The 24,874-nt window shown below is 40.9% G+C and overlaps 1 protein-coding gene across 1 annotated transcript in view; it reads left to right on the forward strand.

Moving 5' to 3' along the window:
• The window catches only part of LOC124795818 (neuroendocrine convertase 2), a 1,530,590-nt gene that overhangs the window by 1,500,340 nt on the left and 5,376 nt on the right, over nt 1-24,874 (forward strand). Inside the window, exon 14 of the mRNA XM_047259899.1 lies at nt 11,199-11,316. Within this exon, the coding sequence (XP_047115855.1) occupies nt 11,199-11,316 (118 nt within the window). The remainder of the gene's footprint in view (nt 1-11,198; nt 11,317-24,874) is intronic.

Genomic DNA, 24,874 nt, shown 5'->3' on the forward strand with positions numbered 1-24,874 from the left:
AAATAATGAACGTTATACTAATTAATTGGAATGATAGAATGCAAGTAAACTTCACTTTTATTCCATTAATCTGATTGTAGACGGTTTCTTTTCTCGTGAAACTTGAATTACAGCCTTTTAAACAAAAATCAATAAAAGAGAGTTTTGCTGGTGACGTATTGTAAATCGGAACCCCACTGCGTTCATGCGTGACCGATTATAGCTTAATTTTTAGGGAAAAGTGCAGCGAGATAGCTATTCACCGAATAGGTGAACTGAAAAGCCATGACGCAACAGTAATTTTCGTTGCAGCGCTTGGCATAAGATTTTTTTTGTATGACTATAACAGAGAGAGTGTATAATCCTAACTGGATGGTTTTAATTACATCTGTTCACTCACTCTTTCATATACAGGTAGTAATTCCAAACTTCCAACTGATAAAACGGGAAGTGCAAAACGTTTCTTAGAAGAACTGGAGAATATATATTTATCTGCAACCTAGAGATTATAGCTTATCACACTAAAAATCCACCACTGCAGTTGTCAAAACGAAATAACGCTTATCCAGAGAAATCCGGATCTTAAATTTCTGTCACATTACGGCAGCAATTCCTCTTTATTTACTTTGGATACAGGTGTTGACTCAGAATCCTGGCGATCGAATTAGAATATACAGTACTTAAAATACTTCTCCTCATCGACGAACTCCGACTCGTGCAGTAACTCCGTTCACTAGTACACTGCACGCTGGCGATTAAAACTGCTACACTAAGAAGGCACCATGCAATAGACGTCAAATTGGCATGAAGTGTTGTTACGTGCTTGGATATGTAAATATTTAGCATTTCAGCGTAATCGCGCAAAGTAGGTAGGAGCGATGTCATCTACTTTCTGTATATAAGGAAAGATTGATCAGCAGGTTTCTCATTCAGAAATAGTATTTGGTTGTTAGTTGTTTGTGAGAAGATGGTATTATAGCTATCATATAAATGAGAAAAATATACGAGCACTTGTCGCTATTCGTCAGTGGTAGAACTGTAGCCCACAGAGGTTAATGTTTATCGTTCTGCAGTGTTGCTGCTCGTGTTGTTTTGGATCCCACTGTTGTCATGTGAATTAGAATCTATGCGTTCAGGAGGGCCCCGTACTCAATGCAATGCATAATTTGAACTTCCCCACGCGACTAATACCTGAGAGGACAGACACACAGTTCGCTAGACCGCACACAATCGCACAGCCAATTGACGCACCTCTTGAATCAGAAAATGGTCTTATTTGCAGCAAAACAAGTACGCATGCCTACGGTATGACGACATCTGGAGTTCCACGGACTCATAACAAGACGAGTGGTGTTGTGGTTATTCTTGATGCGGCAGAAGAAAGAGGAACGGTGATGCCCCCAAAGACTATACTGGATACGGGAGTGGCTCCACGTCGTCTTTTCAGACGAGTCACGTTTCTGTGTACAGCATCACGGTGCATGTATCTCCATGTGGAAGTTCCGAGGAGAACGAATGTTGCCAGACTGCATTAGTCATCATCATACAGGTGAGCCACCTGGCACGATGGTAAGGGGCACCCTTGAGTACGGGGCTCGATAACCCGCGTTTCACGTAGCCGATGATTTGGGCAACAAACATTACACTTTTGGCGTTTGTGGCCGGTGGCTGTGCTCTATTATCGAAGTCTCCTTGACGTTGTCATTCAACAATATAACGCAAGACCTCATGTTCCTCGTGCTGTCTTGGCCTATCTCGAAACAGAAGGTACTCAAATTTTTCCCTGGCCTGCACATTCGCCAGATACCGCACCGATTGAAAACATATACCGCAGTCACGGGTTGCTGAGAGACTAGCACCTAATCACTCACCAGCTGCTGAGACTGATAAACTCTGGCAAAGAGGATGGAAAGATGTATCCGTCATTCAAACTCAGTTCGACTCGACGTACAGCGAGGCAAGAGACAGTTTTGCTGCCAGAGGTGGCAGCCCTGTGTACCAGATATCGGATCCTGAATACGCATAATAAGTATACTTAGTTATTTGCTATCTTTTCTTGTGTTGTAATTTTAATGGGCAGTAGTGTAACCCCAATTACTATGTGCGATACTCTTTCCCGATGTGGCACAGCATCGCATATATACATTCTAAAGAAATAAAAAAAATAGAATACGACACATCAAAAAGGAATTATCCGACTGTGACGTAAATCGGATAATTGTGATGCAAACGTACAGACATATAAATGATCACATTTTCAGAAAACTTGAATGATTTAATCAAGAGTAAGAGCTTCACAAACTGAGCAAGTCCATAACGCGTTGTTCCACCTCTGTCCCCTATGCGAAAGAACTTCTTGCTTAAGGGCCAGAGGTGAAACAACGCGTTATGGACTTGCTCAGTTTGTGAAGCCATTGAATGACATAGTTGCTGGGTGACCTCCTAAGGAATATCATGCCAAATTCTGTGCAATAGTTGCGTTAGACCGTGAAAATCTCGAGTTGGTTGGCAGGCCCTGCCCATATTGCTCCTTTCTTTCAGGAGTGCTAGTTCTGCAAGGTTCGCAGGAGAGCTTCTGTAAAGTTTGGAAGATTGGAGACGAGGATCTGGCAGAAGTAGAGCTGTGAAGACGGGGCGTGAGTCGTGCTTGGGTAGCTCAGTTTGTAGAGCACTTGCCCGCGAAACGCAAAGGTCCCGAGTTCGAGTCTCGGTCCGGCACACAGTTTTAATCTGCCAGGAAGTTTCACATCAGCGCACACTCCGCTGCAGAGTGAAAACCTCATTCAAGTACTAGCCTGTCGCTGTGTGCCGGCGGGCATTATCTCGCTGAAATGTGAGCCCTGGATGGCTTGCCATGAAGGGCAACCAAACAGGGCGTGGAATATTATTGACTTTCCCACTCCAGGCTCGCCTTCGCTGATTATTGGGGTTCAGTTCGAAGTAGGAAGCATCGCTGAAGACAATTCTACTCCAGTCAATGAAATTCCAGGCCGAATTTTCCCGACACAACTGCAAACGTGGTTTCTGGTGTACCGAGGTCAATGGTAACCGGCGCAAGGTCCGCCGTGAGCTCAGCCCCCTTTCTGTGAGTCGCCTGTTAACACTCCTTGCGATCACTGAAGCACCTGTTCTACGTCGTATCGACGAAAATGATGAATCCGGGGCTCTGAGTGCCTCTCAGACGATTGCCTGGTCCTCAGGTTCTGTCCATTCTCTAAGTCAACCACTTCCTTCATGAAGCTTGTGTTCGGCAATGGTTTATCCATTCTTGCCAACATCGTCGAGTAGAGGCATCACAACTCGCTGATAGCTTCTTTGAGTCCAACTATACGTCCTCACTCAAATGCTGACATTTGCGTATATTGGTCAAAGGCCTGTCTGGGAGGCATGGCTACTGTCGAACTGAGTACACGGAATGAAATTCGCAAAGGCTTTGTACCCTGATGTCGACATGTCCATGTTTACTATCCTTGACAGCTGAGCGGTGATCTGCTTTGCAACGTCACACTTTCATCCATAGGCCTCCAGAGTTTATAATTTTGCATTTTGCTCTCTCTCTCTCTCTCTCTCTCTCTCTCTCTCTCTCTCTTGTCTTAGAATATCTGTAGCAGTTTTAGACATATGAGAATATTAGACTACAGCCTACATTAATCTAGTAAGAGGAATACAAGTAGTGTGTTTCTAGAGAGCTAAAACTAACAACTGATTTTTGTGCGAGAGGAAAGGGAAGGATTGTAGACACCAAAATTGTGCAAAAGAATGACTTGTTCGGAATGAAGTACAGCTCGGTTAGAGGGCTGTTGTTAACAATCTTCTTATTTACCATGTTTCTTTAAAAACTTTGTGAAAGCCATTGACAAAGTATATGGATTGATGTACAAAGTGCTGTCCAAACACTCTGCACCATCAGCTTCAAAGGAGTCACCAACGTTTCTGACACTTCTAAAATGCATCCTGGAGGTTTTTGTTCCTTATGACGTTTAGTATCGTTTGCGATTCCGTTTGAATCTCCTTCGCTGTACCTCCCTTTCAACTTGATATTCATCTTGGGAGGAAAGGAAGAAGTCACTCGGAGATACCGCTGGTGAGTACGGTGAGTCGGCAACAAATGTCATCTCGTTTTTAGTAAAAAACTATTCCTGGATAACATAGACTGTAGGCGACGGTCCATCGTCTTCGAGCGGTACTCAGTCGTTCGCATGCCGCATTTGTGAAAATTTTCTTTCCAAGACGTCCCTCAATCGTCTTACTAAAATTCTTTATTGTCCGTCTGACCGGGAGAGACGAACACTCGGTGAATAATCCAGTTAAAAATCTGATCAACAAGAATTTACTGCTTCTTGTCAAGGCTTTCTTGTCAGAAATGAGGAAGGACTCTTACTTTGCGATGACTACTCCTTAGTTTCAGGATCATATCCATAAACCCAATTTACATCACCAGTGACAACTTTTGAAACGAAGTATGTATCGTCTTTTAGCAGTTGTGTAAGTTCCCTGCCGGGCTCCTGATACAGGCGTAGTGTCGATTCCATAAAACGAATAGATAGGAGCAGCTGAATCACTCCGTATAGTGATAAGCTGGCTTATGGAACACTGAATAGCGTCACTTTGGGGACAATTCCCACGTTCTGCTATATGCCGGAATTATGGAGTGGACGTGTATCAGAATCCTCTTTCAGCACCATATATCTCATTAAGTTTTTAATTTTTGCTCTTTTTGAGCATCCCCAGGTTCCTCTAAGATTTAGCTATTGCTTGTTTTAATAGGAGAATTTCTACCATGTCTTTTACTCTAGACTTTGAGTGAGGCCTGGCCGGCACCGTAGCTCACCTTGTTCGGTTAGGGGGCTGATCACCCTCTGTAATAAATATTCTAAGTGAAGATTTCATTAATGGCATTTCAAAGGAGTCATACGACATTCGCACAGAAATGATGACGAAAAATGATAACGAAACAGATAAGTAGGACGACACAAGGAAAGGTGGTCTGCCCCGGTAAAGTACATGCCTGGAAACCGAGAGGGTTGAATCCCAGTCGGACTAAGGACTTCTCAGTCTGCGTTTTAACCTAATCTTCACCTCTCAGCGATGTGAGGAGTAGCCAGAAATGTCATGTGGTTCAGATTCTGTGTTAAACTGTAGGGCCCGTTTCCTCAGTTCGATAACTGAGATAGGATAAGGGCACTTAAATCGTCGAAGTGGCGTCCAATTGAAAGACGTGCAGCAGGCCATTGGGTCACTGTGGAGTCCCTCGCGAGACGCTATTGCCCTTGCAACAACCAGTGCTAGTAAAACACTGCAGCTTGAAGAGATCGCCAGACCTGAGACTTTCGTTTGGGGAATTATCAAGATACCATTTTTGTACCACCCTTACCGGCTTCTCTGCCAGAGCTCAGAGCTAGAATCTATCGCACAACTGAACGCTTCCCACCTGACATGCTGCAGCGAGTTTGGCAAGAAATTGACTTCAGGTGGGACGTGTACGACACAACCAATGGAAATCATATCGACCCTGTCTAAGGTAAAAATCATAGGTATTTTGGTATAAAATTACACCAAAACCATGTCTGTAAGTTGAATGAATAAATCAATACGAGTTTTCATAGTTGCGCAGTCCTTCTTGATACAGCTGTTATTAGCTCCTTCTAAATTGACTTACTTCTACCACAGAATATGTAGATTGTTCACACCATCAGATATCTGTGCTTGATAGATTCAACTCATTTAGCTCGAAAAGTCCTCGTCTCTGGTCACCTAGTTTCGAACTCGCACTCAGTGCTATATCCTTCAACCTCATTTAATTTTTGATGAATGAACGTTTAAAGTGTTTTTTGTCTTCTCTAAATTATTCTGGGATCAGTTATCGCTATATAGTTCATATAAGCGATACTTTTTTCTGTAACTGTTAAGTGGAACATCTTTGTGGTAATAATCATCTCTTGGATGAACTCTTCCTACTTTCCGTGCTGGCAGATCAAAATTTTGTTATATTTTACTTCGAAGACACAAGATTTCTGGCGCCTGCACGTGTGTTACTACCGCTAAATGATCAATACTTAAAAAAACCTAGTGAAAGTAGCAAATAGTGTTGAAACTTGTGGAGAAAACAAAAATAAATTGTTTCCTTTAATGAGGTAGAATATCTCTCCAAATTTTCCCTTTCCAATCCTTATCTTCATTGATGCCTATTTTCGACGTAATTATATGTCGAGTTCAAACAATACAACTTGGCCCAGGCACATAGTCACATTCTGGACCTGAATGATGGACGATTCCACCCCTTTGTTCTGAAGGATCGAGTAACCTCAATTTACTGTCACCTGCTGAATGGCGCACTTCTAACATTCTCGTTATCATCTTCTTCTACATTTCCGGTTTTGCGCATCATAGGTGCAGGGAAAGTTCTTCATAATGAGACACGCGTGATTCTGCATACCATTAAATATATGTCACAAGAGCCGAAGGAGGAAGCGAAAACCTCGTTATAAAAGTACTGGGTATGCTTGACTAACTGCAGTAACTGCTAGCTTCTCCATTTGCACGATAGAGATAATCAAGGAGGGAGAAACCATACTAGCTACGAATACTTGCCAAGGCTTCACTGCTTCAGGAATGATGCGGAGAAAGGAGAGAGAAATTTTATATTTTTTTGACGAACTGGTTGTCGGAGACTGACACAATTTCCAACTGAGCTACGTTCACAGGCATCCACAAGGAAGTGGACAGGAGAGGGTGAGGGCGGGTGGCAATCTCTTGCAATCTGTTGCACAGATCATCTGTTCATTAAAAAATTCTCAAGAATTTCTAGGCATGATTGTCTGTGAATCTAGTAACTGAAAATGTAACATTGCCTATTACCATGGGAAATATTTTGACTTTACCAACTACTGTAAGTATCTTGGCTTCTAGAATGAAATTTTCACTCTGCAGTGGAGTGGCACTGATTTGAAAGTTCCTGGTAGATTAAAACGATGTGCTGGACCGAGCCTTTCATGGAAAAGTGCTCTACTGACTTAGCTGGACTCGGGACCTTTACCTTTTGCAGGCAAGTGCTGCATGAAGTGAGCTATCCAGCTATCCAGCTTAGTCAGGTAGCACTTGCCTGTAAAACACAGAGGTCCCAAGCACAGCTCATTCAGTAGAGCACTTGTCCATGAAAGGCGAAGTCCTAAGTTCGAGTCTCAGTCTGACATACAGTTTGAATATGCCAGGAAGTTTTATATTAGCGTACAGTCCACTGTAGAGTGAAAATTTCATTCTGGAAACATCTCTCAGGCTGTGGCTAAACCAAGTCTCCACAGTATCCTTTCTTCCAGGAGTGCTAGTGTTGCAAGTTTCCCTAGAGAGCTCTTGTGAAGCTTGGAAGGTAGGAGATGAGGTAATGGCAGAAGTAAAGCTGTGAGGAGAGGTCATTCTTGGGTAGCTCATTGAGTATAGCACTTGCATATGAAAGGCAAAGGTCCCAAATTCGAGTCTCAATACAGCACACAGTTTTAATCTGCCAGGAAGTTTTAGCTTCGCTTTTTTTCTTTTTTTTTCACGGGACATTATTTCGATTACTTGATGCAGTTTTGGCAGTCAAGATGGATGCAGACATTTACAGAATGGTGCTGTTATAGTGTCCTCAGTCTTTTTTGTCTCTTCCTTGTACAGCCCTCATCGAACTGCAGAAAGGAACTGGCCCAACAATCTGGATCACGGCCAATTTCTAGCACAAAATAATTATGGCAGTAGTTCTCTTTGCTGTGCAACGGAATCACACTAGTGGCATACTATTTGTCTGTGGACACTGAAGGTCCATGTTGGCTTGCTCATTACACATTCAGTTTTACACGACAATGGTACTGTAAGAAACAGATCATGATCAAGACTATACTGTACTGTTGATGTGTACATGTATAGGCCCTATTTAACTTACAGAGCCAAATGCATCAACCAAAGAAAGAAAATACATTTTTTATGAGGAATAAAGAAATAAGTGTGAAATTTTCAAGGTCAAAAAGATGTTCACTTGGGGAAAAAATGGGACCACCCCAAATGCTAAGGTGTCAACACAGCACCACAGGCAGTCACACAGCTACAAATTCAGCACTTCAGATGTCATGACTGTACAGTAATGTGGCAAACTGTAGAGACAAGGGCAGGTCAATCTGAGGGTGGTTTTGTGAGACTTTCCATATTCATCTTGTTACACTTCACCCAATCAACACAAAAATGTAAGCTACAAAATATGTTTGGTTCGACAACAATTATACAAGTATACAGTTGAAAATAGAAAGTATGAAAATACTGAAATACATCCATTAATGTGATCAGCTGTGAAATTCTGTATGCACAGTCTCATCAGATCTGAAAAAGCGTTTTTTAAAGTTTATTCACAATTTCTCCACTGCAAGAGTATTAATGCGCCATTTTTTCCTTATTTCCCCTTGCTCTACAATGTTTCTCAGTCACTCTGATTTCTTTAAATTTTATGTTTTTGATTTTCATTGCCAGCCTAACATTATTGAAATATAAGCAACTTTTTGTCATCGGATAACTTGAATTTAATCATGATAATTTGACGTTACGATTATATAACCCTAAAGGTGACACGCATGTTCATACTAATAACATAAAATATGTCCTTTGTACATGCTAGTGAAAAATGGTTACCTTTTAAGTATCAAAGTAATATACACTACTGGTCATTAAAAATGCTACACCATGAAGATGACATGCTACAAACGCGAAATTTAACTGACAGGAAGAAGATGCTGTGATATGCAAATGATTAGCTTTTCAGAGCATTCACACAAGGTTGGCGCCGGTGGCGACACCTACAATGTGCTGACATGAGGAGAGTTTCTAACCGATTTCTCATACACAAACAGCAGTTGACTGGCGTTGCCTGGTGAAACGTTGTTGTGATGCCTCGTGTAAGGAGGAGAAATGCGTATCATCACGTTTTTCGACTTTGATAAAGGTCATGATGGTCGCATCCATGTTTGGTGACATCGCAGTGAACACACATTGGAAGCATGTAATCGTCATCACCATACTGGCCTATCACCCAGCGTGATGCTATGGATTGCCATTGGTTACACGTCTTGGTCACCTCTTGTTCACGTTGACAGCACTTTGAACAGTGGATGTTACATTTCAGATGTGTTACGACCCGTGGCTCTACCCTTCATTCAATCCCTGTGAAACCCTACATTCCAGTAGGATAATACACGACTGCATGTTGCAGGTCCTGTACAGGCCTTTCTAGGTACAGAAAATGTTCGACTGCTGCCCTGGCCAGCACATTCTCCAGATCTCTCACCAATTGAAAACGTCTGCTCAATGGTGGCCAAGCAACTGGCTCGTCACAATATGCCAGTCACTACTCTTGATGAACTGTGGTATTGTCTTGAAGCTGCATGGGCAGATGTACCAGTACACACCATCCCAGCTCTGTTTGACTCAATGCCCAGGCGTATCAAGGCCGTTATTACGGCCAGAGGTGGTTGTTCTGGGTACTGATTTCTCAGGATCTATGCACCCAAACTGCGTGAAAATGTAATCTCATGTCAGTTCTAGTAAATATATTTGTCCAATGAATACCCGTTTATCATGTACATTTCTTCTTCGTGTAGCAATTTTAATGGGCAGTAGTGTGCCTTACAAGTGCTATGTGGATAACTATCAATTGTTAGATCTAAAATAAATTTTGTATACACCCATGTCAATATTAGGACGTATGGTAGAACACATTTGCCAATTTTCCAGATCATTTGTAAAAAGAAAAAAAAGGGGGGGGGCAAATTTTGGAATCCTGCCCTCTCTTGCCTTTTTACATTGGCATTATCATAATAGCAACATTGTCTGCTAGGCTCCTTTTATTGCCATTTTCTTGTGTTATGAAATTAAGGTCGTACTTGTTAACCCCTTGTTTATTTGACCATGTTTTTCGGTAGCTGTACTTCAGTCAGAAATTATTGAATTTGAATATGTATATTTGTTGAATTATTGGTCATACTGACTTAAGCTGTTAAGATAATTGTTTGTAGACTCACTAGCTGTAACTTGCTGATTGTGTGAGGTAATTATTTGTGTATAGGCTTTGGCTATTGAACTGCATCTCCTTTACCTCACAGTGGCCATTTACAAAACAACCCCCATCAAAACAATATTACCTCCCTCCTCAACCATGGCAGCTGCAGAGGTGTGGACCAAGTTACTCTACAGCTCATTTAACAAGGTAAAACAGAAACATGAGGTAGTACCTGAAGTCTTCACAATCACTGAACTTGGTTGAATTAATATTATAATAAAACCTTGATCCAGTGGCATTGCTGTGAGGTTGCTTGCATGCCCCAATCCTCAGTGATACAGACTATTGTATCACAAGGGGTATCTGTGGAGAGATCAAACTAATATATGGTTCCTGAAGAACCCTTTTATTTATAACATGCCAACACTCTGGGTAATTGACTGTTCTGAAACTGTAAGAATCAGTCAAAATCAAACCACACAAAATTCTCTGTAATAGGAGATATGAATTCATGGGCAGCACAAGTGGACAACAGTGCTGACATAAACTGTATCTCATTCACAATTCAAAGGAACCCTCTCGCAAGTGTGATTGTTCCACCTACTGATGATTAACTGTCAACCATGCACTGTGCAGAGTGGTGGTGCTGAAATATTTTATCATGGCCTTCAATAGTTTTATAGACAGGGCCATATTTACACGTGGACCAGGTTGGCTTAGATCTAGAGCAGTAAGAGGAATGGGGATGCCGAGAGATATTGATTGACACTAGTATTTTTGGTAGACGTTGTTATATGTAAAGAACTGCCTGTACTTAAAAACAAGGCTAATAAGAGAGCAGCATTGTTGCTAGCATACTGTTCAGTTCATTGTAGAGTTCAATTGGAGGAGAATTGTTAATATCTGGTCTTGAGATTATCCTTCATGTTTTCAGAAATTTCTTTTGTCATGGCTTAGATACTATAAAAATACTAAAGTTTCCCTTTTTATAATCAACCTTTGATGATGCCATAGGTAATGGACCTGTGCCATTCTCCCAAATTCTTTGTTTACAATTTGTCAATGATAGGGCAGACAGTCAAAAATAAATTGTTCTTCTGAATTGATTTTATATGTGCTGGCATCTGTGAGGCACTTGTAAATATATCAAATGAAGTTTGGTGGTGTTATTTTAACAAATGTGATTACTTATTCTGTGCAGATCGATGATCTTGAGCAGGCGTGTTAATGATGATGATCATCGTGATGGGTTCACCAAATGGCCATTCATGACAACTCACACATGGGGAGAGTATCCGCAGGGCACATGGACATTAGAGGTACGTAATTGTAAATGAGTGTGTGTGTGTGTGTGTGTGTGTGTGTGTGTGTGTGTGTGTGTGTGAGTGTGTGCACATCAGGTCCCATTTCACAAATTGAATTTTCCCAGGACAGCATGATATACAGCCAGTTATTGTTATGTAAATGATGATGTGCCTGCATTTGGATAAGAAATAATTCTGAGCCAGAGATATTGTAGTATGACAACCCAAGTGACATACATATACTTTTTCTAATCAACATCCAACTAGACTTTGCCATGAAAACAGTTTTAAAAATACATGTGCTTATGAATCAATGCATTATAATTAAACTACATGTGCAGTGAAAATTGTCTGCTTAGACATACTTAAGCAGTCACCAATGGCAAAGAACTAGAGCACTATTGAATTCAGATTATCATCTGTCCGTGATGGAACTGCAATTGATATGAGTATTTCTGCAGTTTCCAACAACTGAAAGAGTTAAGAAACTGAATATGTGGGCTTCCTGTTAGGTCAATGAACCATGCCAATTTCCAATTGAAAATATGCTGTTGTGTTCTCTTCCAAACAACTACTATTCTGTAAGTTTATTTTTGAATGAATTTTTATTTTGCTGTTTTTACAGCATCAAATTATTTATTATCTCTACAAAAATTATATAATGGAATGCTCTTCTAGACAAAATCATAACGGTATTATGGGTGTTTTAAGTGTTACCACTGCTGATCTGTTCATTCTGCTGCATTTCCCTAGTTGTGTTTAAAGAAACAATTGCAAATGACAAGAATGAATGAAAAAGGACTCCACCACCATGACATGGAAAGATTTCTTTGTAAAATTTAGTTTCTGGAGATCACAGTCTTATAAAGACAGAAGTACTTGACACCTTTTTTATCATGACTTATATACTTATATCCTTATAACTGCTCAGTATGTGTGAAAAATGTTCTGTTGTGATGTGGTTTTGATTCCCCAAAAACTTGTAGTATGAGTTGATTCTCATTTTGGATGAAGACAACAACACGTCATAGGATCACATCTATGACTGAGTGTAGAGTTTAAACCAATTTCTTGGTGGAAGCTTGAATTGCTATTTACTGCTCACTATAGTGTAGTGCCTCTTTTTCAGTGGCTCGTATGCAGCTAGTAGTGATAATCAGGGCCAATCTAAGGCCCAAGTGACGTAAGCCACCATTCAGGGTGCCAAGCTGAAAGGGGCACCGTTTCTGCCACAGTAGTAAAATTTCTATGCAGGACACCAAGCTGAGAGGGGCACCCAAATGCAAGACTTATATACAGTGCTTATCACACTTAACAGCTAAAACTGTCATAGTTAAAAGTGTACAAGGGAAAGTTGGGAGGGGGTGTGGAGAACGGGAGGTGGCACCTGATGATAACTTGCTTGTCAAAAAACGTTGTCGAACTAAACAGAATCCATAACCTAAACAGACACAGTCATGAACCTTTCCTCCATATGCCTTAGCCCCATAGAAATATCAGTCCTTTCCAAAGGCCTCACCTTTTGCCCTACTCCCAAATTCCATCACACAGGAGTTGTTAAAAGACCTTCTCTCCTTCTACCAGTCGCTACAGTGGAAACACTTTTTCGCCACCAACCTTACCAATCAGACCCAACCAAAGACCAATGTTGAAATCTGCCCAACTCAGGTCACTCCTCCATCCAACTGTGATCCACCTTCACTGCCCCCAAAATCACCCCCTTTTGACTTTCCAGAACTTCTTAACCTCAAACCTTTCTTCACTATCATTCCCCAAGTCCCTCAACATGCAAACTAACCAAATATCCACAAAAAGAACTGCAGTCCACTATCTAAAAACTGATCCTGACCTTATAATTCTGTCTATGGACAAAGGCTCCACCACTGTTGTTTTGAACTCCAAGGATTACATGGCAGAAGGAGTCCGCTGGCTCTCAGATACTTCCACTTACAAACCTTGTCACAGTGACCCCAATCCAGAAATCCAGCAGGATCTACAGTCACTCCTCAAATCCTTAGGTCCAGCCCAGAACCTCTCCCCAGAGTCCATCTCTCTGCTCACCCCCACCATTCCTCGCACTCCTGACTTCTACATGCCTCTAAAGCCCATAAACCCAACCACCCAGGATGCCCCACTGTGACCAGTTACCGTGCCTCCACTGAGAGAATCTCTGCTCTTGTAGACCAACACCTTCAATCTATTACCTGAAACCTACCCTCCTATATAAAATATATCAACCATTTCCTCCATCGGCTCTCCACAGGTCCTGTCCCTTTACCACACAGTGCCCTGCTCATCACTATTGATGTCACCTCCCTTTACAACAACATCCCTAATGCCCATGGCGTTACCACTATTGAACACTACCTTTCCCAATGGCCAACAGACTCCAAACCAACAATCTCCTTCCTAGTTGCCATGACCGGCTATATCCTCACCCACAATTACTTCTCCTTTGAAGGCATTACCTACAAACAAATCCAGAGTATGGCTATGCGCACCCACATAGCACCATCCTGTGCCAACCTATGTATGGGCAATCTAGAGGAATCCTTCCTAAACACCCAGAATTCTAAAAACCTCACCTGGTTCAGATTCCTTAATGACATCTTTGCAATCTGGATCAAGGGTGGGGACACACTGTCCTTATTCCTCCAGAGCCTCAACAACTTCTCCCCCATTTGCTTCACTTGGTCCTACTCAACCCAACAAGCCATTTTCCTACAAGTTGACCTCTACCTCTAAGATGGCTACATTATTACCTTTGTCCATATCAAACCTATTAACCACAAGCAATACCTTCACTTTGATAGCTGTCATCCATTCCATACCAAGAAGCCCCTTCCATACAGCCTAGCTGCCTGTGGTCAGCATATCTGCAGTAATGAGCAATCCCTCTCAAAATATACCGAGGGTCCCATTGAAGTCTTCACAGACTGTAATTATCTGCCCAACCATGTATAAAAATGAATCTCCCATTCCTTATCTTTCCAGTCTCTCACCACTTCCCAAAGTCCCACTGTCCAGCCACAGAGGAGCATTCCCCTCGTAGCTCAGTACCACCCAGGACTGGAGCAACTGAAGTACATTCTCCATCAGGGTTTCGACTATCTCTCGTCATGCCCTGAAATGAGAAGTGCCCTGCCCACTATCCTTCCCACACCCTCCACAGTGGTATTCCAGTGTCCACCAAACCTACTCAATCTACTCATCCATCTCTAGACAGCCCCTGCTCCCAACCCCTTACCTCATGGCCCATACCCCTGTAATATACCTAGATGCAAGACCTGTGCCATACATCCTCCCAACACCACCTACACCAGTCCAGTCACAAACCTCACCTATCCCATCAAAGGCATGGCTACCAGTGAAACCAGTCATGTGATCTACAAGCTATGCTGCAACCCCTATGCTGCATTCTTTGTGGGCATGAAAGCCAACAAGCTGACTGTCAACATGAATAGACACTGACAAATCATGGCCAAAAACAAGTTGACCACCCTGTTGAACACGCTGCCAAACAAGACATCGTTCATTTCAATGACTGCTTCATAGCCTGTGCCATATGGATCCTTCCCACTAACACCAGCTTTTCTGAATTGCACAGGTGGGAACTTTCCCTGCAATATATCCTATGTTCACATAAGCCTCCTGGCCTCAACCTTCGTCAGTCATTGTCATCACCCATCCAGCCCATTCCTGCTCCCATTCCAGCACTACACAGCCCTCATTTCACCATCACACCCAGACTTTTTACTTCTTTTCCATTACCCCATCCCCTCCCCACCTCTTACCTGCCCTCCATCTAAACTGCAGCACTTCACTGTCCACCAATCCTACCCTACTATCCCTCCCCCTCCCCATACCAGCCCCCTCCTTACCCCCATCTAGTCACCACTCCCATCGGCCACTAGTTCTGCTGCTCACAGTGTGGCCTCAGTTGCCTTAGACTGCAGTCGTGTGTGTGTGAATTGTATTTGCTTGTGTGTGTGTGTGTGTGTGTGTGTGTGTGTGTGTGTGTGTGCGTGCATGTGTGTGTGTGTGTGTGTGTGTGTGTGTGTTTGATATGTGTTTATAGGCATATTAGACAGTAACAGGCAAATGGTATCATTGTGTGTGTTCTGTTTATTCTTTGATCAGAATCTTCATTTCTATTTAAGTTACATAATACAGTGTACCTTATGAATTATGGGTGATTCTTTAATCTGTCAAACAATGCAGCTCTGTACCTGAAGTTTGCTAAGGATACGATGTCTTATATAACCAGTAGCTAGTACACTGTAGTGGTAAAAGATGAGCAAACACAGTACTTAGCATAAAAAAAACACAGTCCACAGTAGGCTGTAAATATATATTTTATTTGTTTTGCTATTACCCAATTTTGATTAAGGTGTCACTATCAGCCACCTATAAAAGCATACCAACTACAGTAGAATGAAATACAGAGCTTTTAAAACATTCTAAAGATCTTCAAAACATAATAAATGACAAAGTCATAACTTCAGCATAAGGCTCCATCTGTCAGTTACATATATATGAGGGTAATCCCAAAAGTAAGGTCTCCTGTTTTTTATAAGTACATGGATATGTTTATTTCTACAATGCCTCTGGTTCTGAACCGCCTGTTTGAGTTCTTTCAGAGTCTCACAGTACCTGTCAGAGTTAATTGTGGTCCCAGTGGGCATAAAGTTGATCAAAAATACCCCTTTCTGATCCCAAAAAACGGTTGTCATGACTTTACTGGCAGACTGTGTTTGTTTGAATTTCCGCGGCTTTGGCCAAGAAGGATGCCGCCACTGGCGTGATTGTTGCATGGTCTCAGGTGTAAAGTGGTATGCCCAGGTTTCGTCACCCATGACAATTGAGTCCAGAAAGTTGTCCTGTTTGGTGGCAAGGCGCTGAAGAAATGTGCAGGAAGCATCAACTGCCGCATGTGGTCCTCAGTCAGTATGCGTGGCATCCATCTTGCACACACCTTCCGGTAGTTCAATGTTTCCGTTAAAATTCTGTGAGCAGTGCTTCGGGAAAACTCGGGAACCAACATGCAGAGATCATCCAGGATATCCCTTGATCTTCATGCATGCTTCGCTCAACCTTCAACACCATATCCTCAGAAGGTGACAGTCTCCTGCTCCTTTGTTCGTCGTGATTTTCGGTCCGACCAACTGCAAACACTCTACACCATTTACAAACATTTTGACATCCATACATGACTCACCATCACTTCCATCAATTGGTGATGGATTTCAATCAGTGCAGTGCCCTTTGCATTCAAAAACTGAATAACTGCATGTAATTCACACTTGGCGGTAACATCCGACGGGAGCTCCATTCTCAACAGCTGCCAAGTAAAGAGTGAGCACCTCAGCGTGGTGTGAGCATGTTTACACACAGCGCATGAGGCACTCTTCATAACAGTGTGACCAACTGCCACACAGAGTTCTGTACTTATAAAAAAATAGGAGACCTTACTTTTGGGATTACCCTTGTAGTATATGCACCATGTTGCTTGAGATGTGACATGCAAATCAATTTGTCATTCCACATGCAAAGCCACACTTTGGTGTTAACCATGCCCTGTATTGAGCCTGATCAGAAAGACAGTAAAACATCTGGAAGATCCATGTATCGTATAATTTGTGACTCAAGTTAACATGCATTCACTAGGGAACCACATTACACTGATCAGCCAGAACATTATGACTCCTACCTACGAATGATATAATCCCATTCAAACAACAGCAGTGTCACCTGGCAAGGAAAGACTGCTAGTCAGACACACGCTAGGCACATGTAGTATCGGTGAGTGTGCTGTCTGTGTGTAGAATTGGGAAGGTGGGTGATCTATCCAAGACTGACTGAGGATAGATTGTGATGGCCCAGAGGCTTGGAAAGAGCATTTTGGAAACTGATTGACTTGTTGAGTGTTTGAGGAGGGATGTGGCAAGTGACTTCAACATTGGCAAAACCAAAGTGAAACCACATCCATATGTCATGGGGTCATTACAGATGTCAAAATTGTAGGCTTGGCAGACTGGTAAAACAGTACAGGTGACAAACTATGGCACAAGTAACATCAATCTTTAATGCTGGGTTGAGTACAAGTGTCTCTGAACACACAATGCACTGAAGACTCCTAACAATGGGCCTCTGCAGCCAACAACTCATGCTTGTGCCAATGTTAACACCACAACATCAGCAACTACAACGGAAATGGGCAAGTGACCATCGGCACTGGATGTTGGCACAGTGGCAGAACATTTTGTGGTCCAGTACCTGCTGATAGCTTTTCATCAGGCTGATGGGAGGGAGCAAATCTGTCATCTTCCAAAGGAATAGCTCCTTGAAACCTGTACTGTGGGACAGAAGAAAGCTGTTGGCAGCTCCATTGTACTCTGGGGAAGATTCACGTCAGCATCCATGGATCCAGTGGAGCTTCTGAAAGGCACCATGATGCTCAAGAAGTATCGTACACTGGTTGCAGGGAGACATTGCAAATGCCTTCTGGTGCCACTGATGAAGAATGCCCTGTGATTCTCCAGAAGAGGCCAAGCCAGCTGCTTTTCCACCATAATGTGGGGCAACAAACAGCAAGCTACAGTGTGTGCTGCACAGACATAGACTGAGACCAGTGTTCTGGCCCACCCCCAAAATACAAGATATGCTGCACTCTGTTATAGACAACATGGCTCTTCATGTGCCCAGTGTGTATGGTGTCCCTTGCAAATGCAGCAGCATCTATACGGGGTGGTCCATTGAATGTGACTGGGCCAAATATCTCACAAAATAAGCATCAAACGAAAAAACTACAAAGAATGAAACTCGTCTAGCTTGAAGAGGAAAACCAGATGGCGCTATGGTTGGCCCGCTAGATGGTGCTGCCATAGCTCAAACGGATATCAACTGCATTTTTTAAATAGGAACCCACATTTTTTATGACATATTCGTGTAGTACATAAAGAAATATGAATGTTCTAGCTGGACCACTTTTTACGCTTTGTGATAGATGGCGCTGTAATAGTCACAAACATATGGCTCACAATTTTAGATGAACAGTTGGAAACAGGTAGGTTTCTTAAACTAAAATACAGAACATAGGTATGTTTGAACATTTTATTTTGGTTGTTCCAATGTGATACATGTACCTTTGTGAACTTATCATTTCTGAGAAGGCATGCTGTTACAGCGTGATTACCTGTAAATACCACATTAATACAATAAATGCTCAAAATTATGTCTGTCAACCTCAATGCATTTGGCAATACGTGTAACGACATTCCTCTCAACAGCGAGTAGTTCGCCTTCCGTAATGTTCGCACATGCATTGACAATGCCAATGCACTGATGCATGTTGTCAGGCATTGTCGGTGGATCACGGTAGCAAATAGCCTTCAACTTTCCCCACAGAAATAAATCTGGAGACGTCTGATCCGGTGAACGTGCGGGCCGTGGTATGGTGCTTCGACGACCAATCCACCTGTCATGAAATATGCTATTCTATACCACTTCAACCACACGCGAGCTATGTGCCGGACATCCGTCATGTTGGAAGTACATAGCCATTCTGTCATGCAGTGAAACATCTTGTAGTAACATCAGTAGAACATTACGTAGGAAATCAGCATACATTGCACCATTTAGATTGCCATCGATAAAATGGGGGCCAATTATCCTTCCTTCCATAATGCCGCACCATACATTAACCCGCCCAGGTCGCTGATGTTCCACTTGTCACAGCCATCATGGATTTACTGTTGCCCAATAGTGCATATTATGCCAGTTTATGTTACCACTGTTGGTGAATGATGCTTCATCACTGAATAGAATGCATGCAAAAAATCTTTCATCGTCCCACAATTTCTCTTGTGCCCAGTGGCAGAACTGTACAAGACAGTCAAAATCATCCCATGCAATTCCTGGTGCATAGAAATATGGTACGAGGGCAATCGATGCTGATGTAGCATTCTCAACACTGACATTTTTGAGATTCCCGATTCTCGTGCAATTTTTCTGCTACTGACGTGCGGATTAGCTGCAACAGCAGCTAAAACACCTACTTGGGCATCATCATTTGTTGCACATTGTGGCTGACATTTCACATGTTGCTGAACACTTCCTGTTTCCTTAAATAACGTAACTATCCGGCGAACGGTCTTAACACTTGGATGATGTCATCCAGGATACCGAGCAGCATACGTAGCACATACCCGTTGGGCATTTTGATCACAATAGCCATACATCAACATGATATCGACCTTTTTCACAATTGGTAAATGGTCCATTTTAACATGGGTAATGTACCACGAAGCAAATACCGTCCGCACTGGCGGAATGTTATGTGATACCACGTGCTTATACATTTGTGACTATTACAGTGCCGTCTATCACAAAGCGAAAAAAGTGGTCCAACTAAAACATTCCTATTTCTTTATGTACTACACAAATATGTAATAAAAAATGGGGGTTCCTATTTCTAAAAAAAACGCAGTTGATATCTGTTTGACCTATGGCAGCGGCATCTCGCGGGCCAACCATAGCGCCATCTGGTTTCCCCCTTCAAGCTAGACGAGTTTCGATCTTTGTAGTTTTTTTATTTGATGCTTATTTCACGAGATATTTAGCCGGTCATTATCAATGGACCACCCTGTATAGGTCAACAATTTGTGCAGTTGTGGAACACTGTCCTGAGCACAAGCAACATATTGAACAAAGGGTACTTGAAAATAAGCCACTTCTGAGCAATGCCTGGAAAATGGACACAAAGTACAGTTTGAAAAGGTGAGTGTCTTGGCACATATGTCAACTTATTGGCATTCCATCATAAGGGAGGCAGCCAAAATTAGAATAAATAGCAACGATTTTAACAGAGACAATGGGTACACACTTAGCAGGGCATTGGATATTGAAAGAAAGCAAACACAGATGTTTGGTGCTGGCCCCTTACACCAACTGGCTACAACAGTCTCACAGTGGACTGTGGCTGTTAAAAGCTGTACAACTCTCTTTCCACCCATGTTTCATTTCAGCCCTCTCTGAGTGGTGCCAGAAGCTGCAATCACACCTGTATAAGCAGAGAATTGTACCAGCTCTGGAAATCTTTGGCTTTTAGTCCTAATGATGATGGCAAAGATAGCAATCAAAAGGTCGAGTATTTTATTCAAAATTATCTGGCCTGAAAACCAGGAAGATTTTATTCATATTTCTTAATATTGGTGAACTGGCTATTTGCATTATACATGAGGCACACGTGATATGATGATGTGTAATACACCATTTTTAGAAGCCAACAAAACACTAAGTGAATTTATTTCCAGGGGTAATACAATAAGGAACCTTTCTGTGATGCTTAGAATTTGCATGCACTCCATGTTTTCAGAGAACTGTGCAAAATATTGAATTGTAGTGGATTTCTAAGATGGAAAAAGACGAACTTTTGCAGCTTCATCTGTAGTAAAGTTTACCATATTATCCAAAGTACCATGGAGCAGATTGTCTACTTGCATTTGCTCATGCATGGAGCATCAACAAAAAGAGAACAAAATTTCCAAAATCACTTGTGACATGGAGATAGAGATCATCTGTCAATAAATGATTACTGGAGACAACAGTGGAATACAGTAGAAACGGTTTTATTACAATTTCGGAATTCAAATTGTGATTGTATGTTGCACAACAAAACTTTTCACCACCAATGTAAGAAGGAGAATAGAACATAAAACATAGATCATTAATTATTAATGTGGTCTCAAAAGCTGTAGGACTCAGTATTTTTAAGAGTGAGCCAGCTATACAAGTTGTTAATGCTCATGACTGCATTATTCATAATCCATGACTGCATGCTCTGGATAGCAATGTCCTGTTATACAGTTTTACTTATTAGTTATAGCTGAAATAGTAATTAGAGACACTGGTTAGGAACAAAAATCAGAGAACTAGATACAATCTATGGTACAGATCATATTCCCTGAGGAAGTGCAACTGTTGGATGACACTGCACAACATACACAAGCAAAACTGTGTCTCATAGTTTTAGCAATGAGAGCATGAACTTAAAGCACGTAATTGCGCCAGTTGCATTTCATTACATGTGTTTCATTTCCAACAGGTGAAAACATCTTATGAATATGGAAATATGTGTAAATAGATGTATTTCCATTGCACTGTTCACCATTGTATCAGCATTACAAAATATTCTTTTTGTTCCATTTATGACTGTGCTTTTACAGCCTCCCTATTACACATAAACTGTCCATGCCAGCTCCAGTGTAATAAATAATGTATGTCAACTTTCTGGTTTCATTCATAATTTTTATTGTCCACAAATGGCACATATCAAACTCCTCATTGCAGCCACTCGCAGTTCCTTAAACACATGCGTGGAATCAAAAACTGGTGGCTGTAAATATATTGGGGTCCTAGGTAATGACTGTATTTGGCACTTCACCACAAAAATATCTAAAGTCTAACACAACAACAATTAAGAAAAGGATAGATTGCAGTTGCCAGAGATAGCAGGCACATGTGCATGAAGTGTGCCTGCTTGTGCGAATGGGTACATGTTTCCCTTTCTTTTCTAAAGAAGGCTTTCACTGAAAGCTCAGTGTATAACAGTACTTTTGTTGTGCCTGTCTGCACCTCAGTGTGTCATTTTTATAGTGAGTAGTGAACTATCCATCCCACAATTGTTTTCATAATTGTTTTCAAATTGTTGTTATTCCAACCTCAACATTTCACTGTTTAAGGTCAAATATATTTTTTTAGATGTATAATACAATTTACACCTTTACAGTAAATATAAACAATCAATACAACAGTTATAGGATGTCAGAATTTGGTCTAGGCATACCTGTGGGATGTGGTTATAAAAAAGAAGAGTGGAGCAATAACAAATTAATGAAGTCTTAAAATTACAGGATATCAAGGACCAGTAGTACAAATGTTAACTGGCTCTTATCTATCATATGCGAGTATGTTACTACAGTTACCAATTATATTTTCAATTTGAGCATGAAATCTAATTTTTAAAATTTATCAGGGTTTAATTAAAGATAATCCAAAGTTGCTGTAGAGGCTGTCTATTGTATCAAATGGTTAGAAATAAATTTTTGGACTGAGAAATAGAAAGAAACATGACTGACCTCAACTGTGTTTGAATCTCCTGAAGTTGGGCTCAAGCAATCAAAACAATAACAACTCATCCACCATTACTGGCAATAACTAATGCCAATTAATCATACAGGAAATTATGTATAATTATAAGAAGTGAAAACGATTAAGGTTTAAATTGAGACTGACACTTTAAGAAAAGCCATCTTCTCATCTCTATACAGGGTGGTCAGAAACAGTCTGAAAAGCTTGTAAGGGTGTTGCAGGGTAGGCTGTGCTGAGAAATAATTGTTAAGAAAACATTGTGATATGTTGTACTGTTTCTGAGTTATTTAGCATTAAAGTTAGCCAATCAGGCCATTGTGGGCACAGATTCCAGTAGCCTACCAGAGATTTTGCTGCCAGACTTGTTCTTTGTTTGCTTTTCCAAAACTGAACGAGAAAGCACTACAAAAATTGTATGTGAGATGGTAGTGAAGTTGGAACCCAAGCCAAAGGCTGTGCAATCTTGTGTGAAACTGTCTACCCTATGAAAACAACTGACACTAATTATATCTGGTGGGCCACTCTAGTATGTGTGAGCAATGGCCTGATTGGCTCACTTAAATGGTAATTGACTCAAGAAAGCACACTGTATCAAATCTCTTTCTTGACAATTATTTCTCAGCACAACCTGCCCCACAACACACTTACAAGCTCCTCAGACTGTTTCTGACCACCCTGTACGTAAATTCTGATTCACACATTGTATTTTCTTTTATATTCTACTTTCAAGGCTAGGAAGTTTGGCCATACTTAACTGGTGCTAGTGTGGCCACAAGAGAGATTATTTATATTATTTTGACCATGAGACTAAACTGCTTACAATATATATATGCTATCAAACCCAATTAATAAAAGTCTCCTAAATGCCTGCTGAAAACTTGGCCTCATCCAAATTTGTGCACTCTATTGACTGCCTCATTTTCCACGTGGTAGAGTCAGACCAGGAATTAAGCAAAAGACTACAGATCTGCTCTTCTATTTAACATCTTAGCCAAGATCCAGGAATGTTCCAGGAGCACATGGAGCTCTTGGGTCTGAGCCAGTGCCAATATGGGTTCAGAAAAACGCATAGAATAGTGCAACAATAGGTCTAGGTACAATTGTTGATGTAGATAGCCAGCACAAACTTCAAACTCTTCTGAGGCTGCCACTGACAGATATATAAGGTGGAAGTTATTCACTTAGAACTTTAATTAAATTCTTTTTATTTTGTTTTTCATTTGGTTACATTTTGAATATTCTACTTTAATTAGTATTAATATTAACAATAGTTTCTGTTAACATCCTTAATAACTGTATATAATTATAACGCACTGTATCTTATCATGGTTACTGAATATGTATGAACTGTTTAGAGTTTCAGTATAACAGGTCTAAAATACAGGCCCATAGATTGATTTAATTGTTCAGAAAAAGCATAAACTATTTCATCACAGTTTTTTGTATAGCTGATGGGCTCTGTCTTGTGCAGTACTACCAGCATGTGTACTTTAAAAAACTAGAGGAAGCCACTAATGTAGTGATATAAAACTGCATTGCAAAACAATAAAAAGAACATAATTGGGATCACAGTTCATCTTATGACCAATGAACTCACATCAAATTATGCTAAGATAGTTGTGGTGATGTTCCTGTTAAAACTTCACCCACCTCAAATGGATATAAATATTTAATTAATTGACACAATTGATAAACATAATTTTCTAGGACATTGGTTGATAAGTAACTTTTCATAAATAGAGCATATGTCTGTAAAAATATTATCTGCTTCCTAATCAAAATTACTCCTTATACCATTCAACAAAGCTACCCAAATATAGACTAACATCGACATACCCCCACAGCTATATCCTATAACTTATAAATGGGAAAACTGACCCATTGTACAGTATTTTTAGAGTTTTCTTACATATAATTTTGGACAGCTACCTCAGAAAATACAATACACTGCTTATTTTTCTGAACATAATGCTAACATAATCTTCTCACAAAAGATTGCCATGCAGGTGCAGACCAAAGAATCCACAGTATTCATTGTCTGTATACAAAATTTCAGAAACATCTCCTACACATCTGTGGCATGAGTTTCCTTCACTGAACTCCAGTAATTGTTTTTTATGTTAGGCCTATTTACTTTTAAGCCTTGGTTATTAAATACCTACAGTCTATGTGAACATGGCTTCACAAGAGAGTAGTTAGACTAACTGCTAAAATAAACAAACATTAGAGCTGCAGAGACTATTTAATTAAGTATAATATACTAATGGTGTATCTTCTTTAGACAATTATTGTTACTAAAGACAATCTAACCACAACTTAAAGCAAAGAACTTCATTTTTACAACACATGGAACAGAGATGATGACCATGTAATACTGAGCAATAAAGAGCCATTAGACAACATGGTATGACCATTGGCACCA

The sequence above is a fragment of the Schistocerca piceifrons genome, chromosome 4 (assembly GCF_021461385.2).
Source record: "Schistocerca piceifrons isolate TAMUIC-IGC-003096 chromosome 4, iqSchPice1.1, whole genome shotgun sequence".
NCBI classification, from domain to species: Eukaryota; Metazoa; Arthropoda; class Insecta; order Orthoptera; family Acrididae; genus Schistocerca; species Schistocerca piceifrons.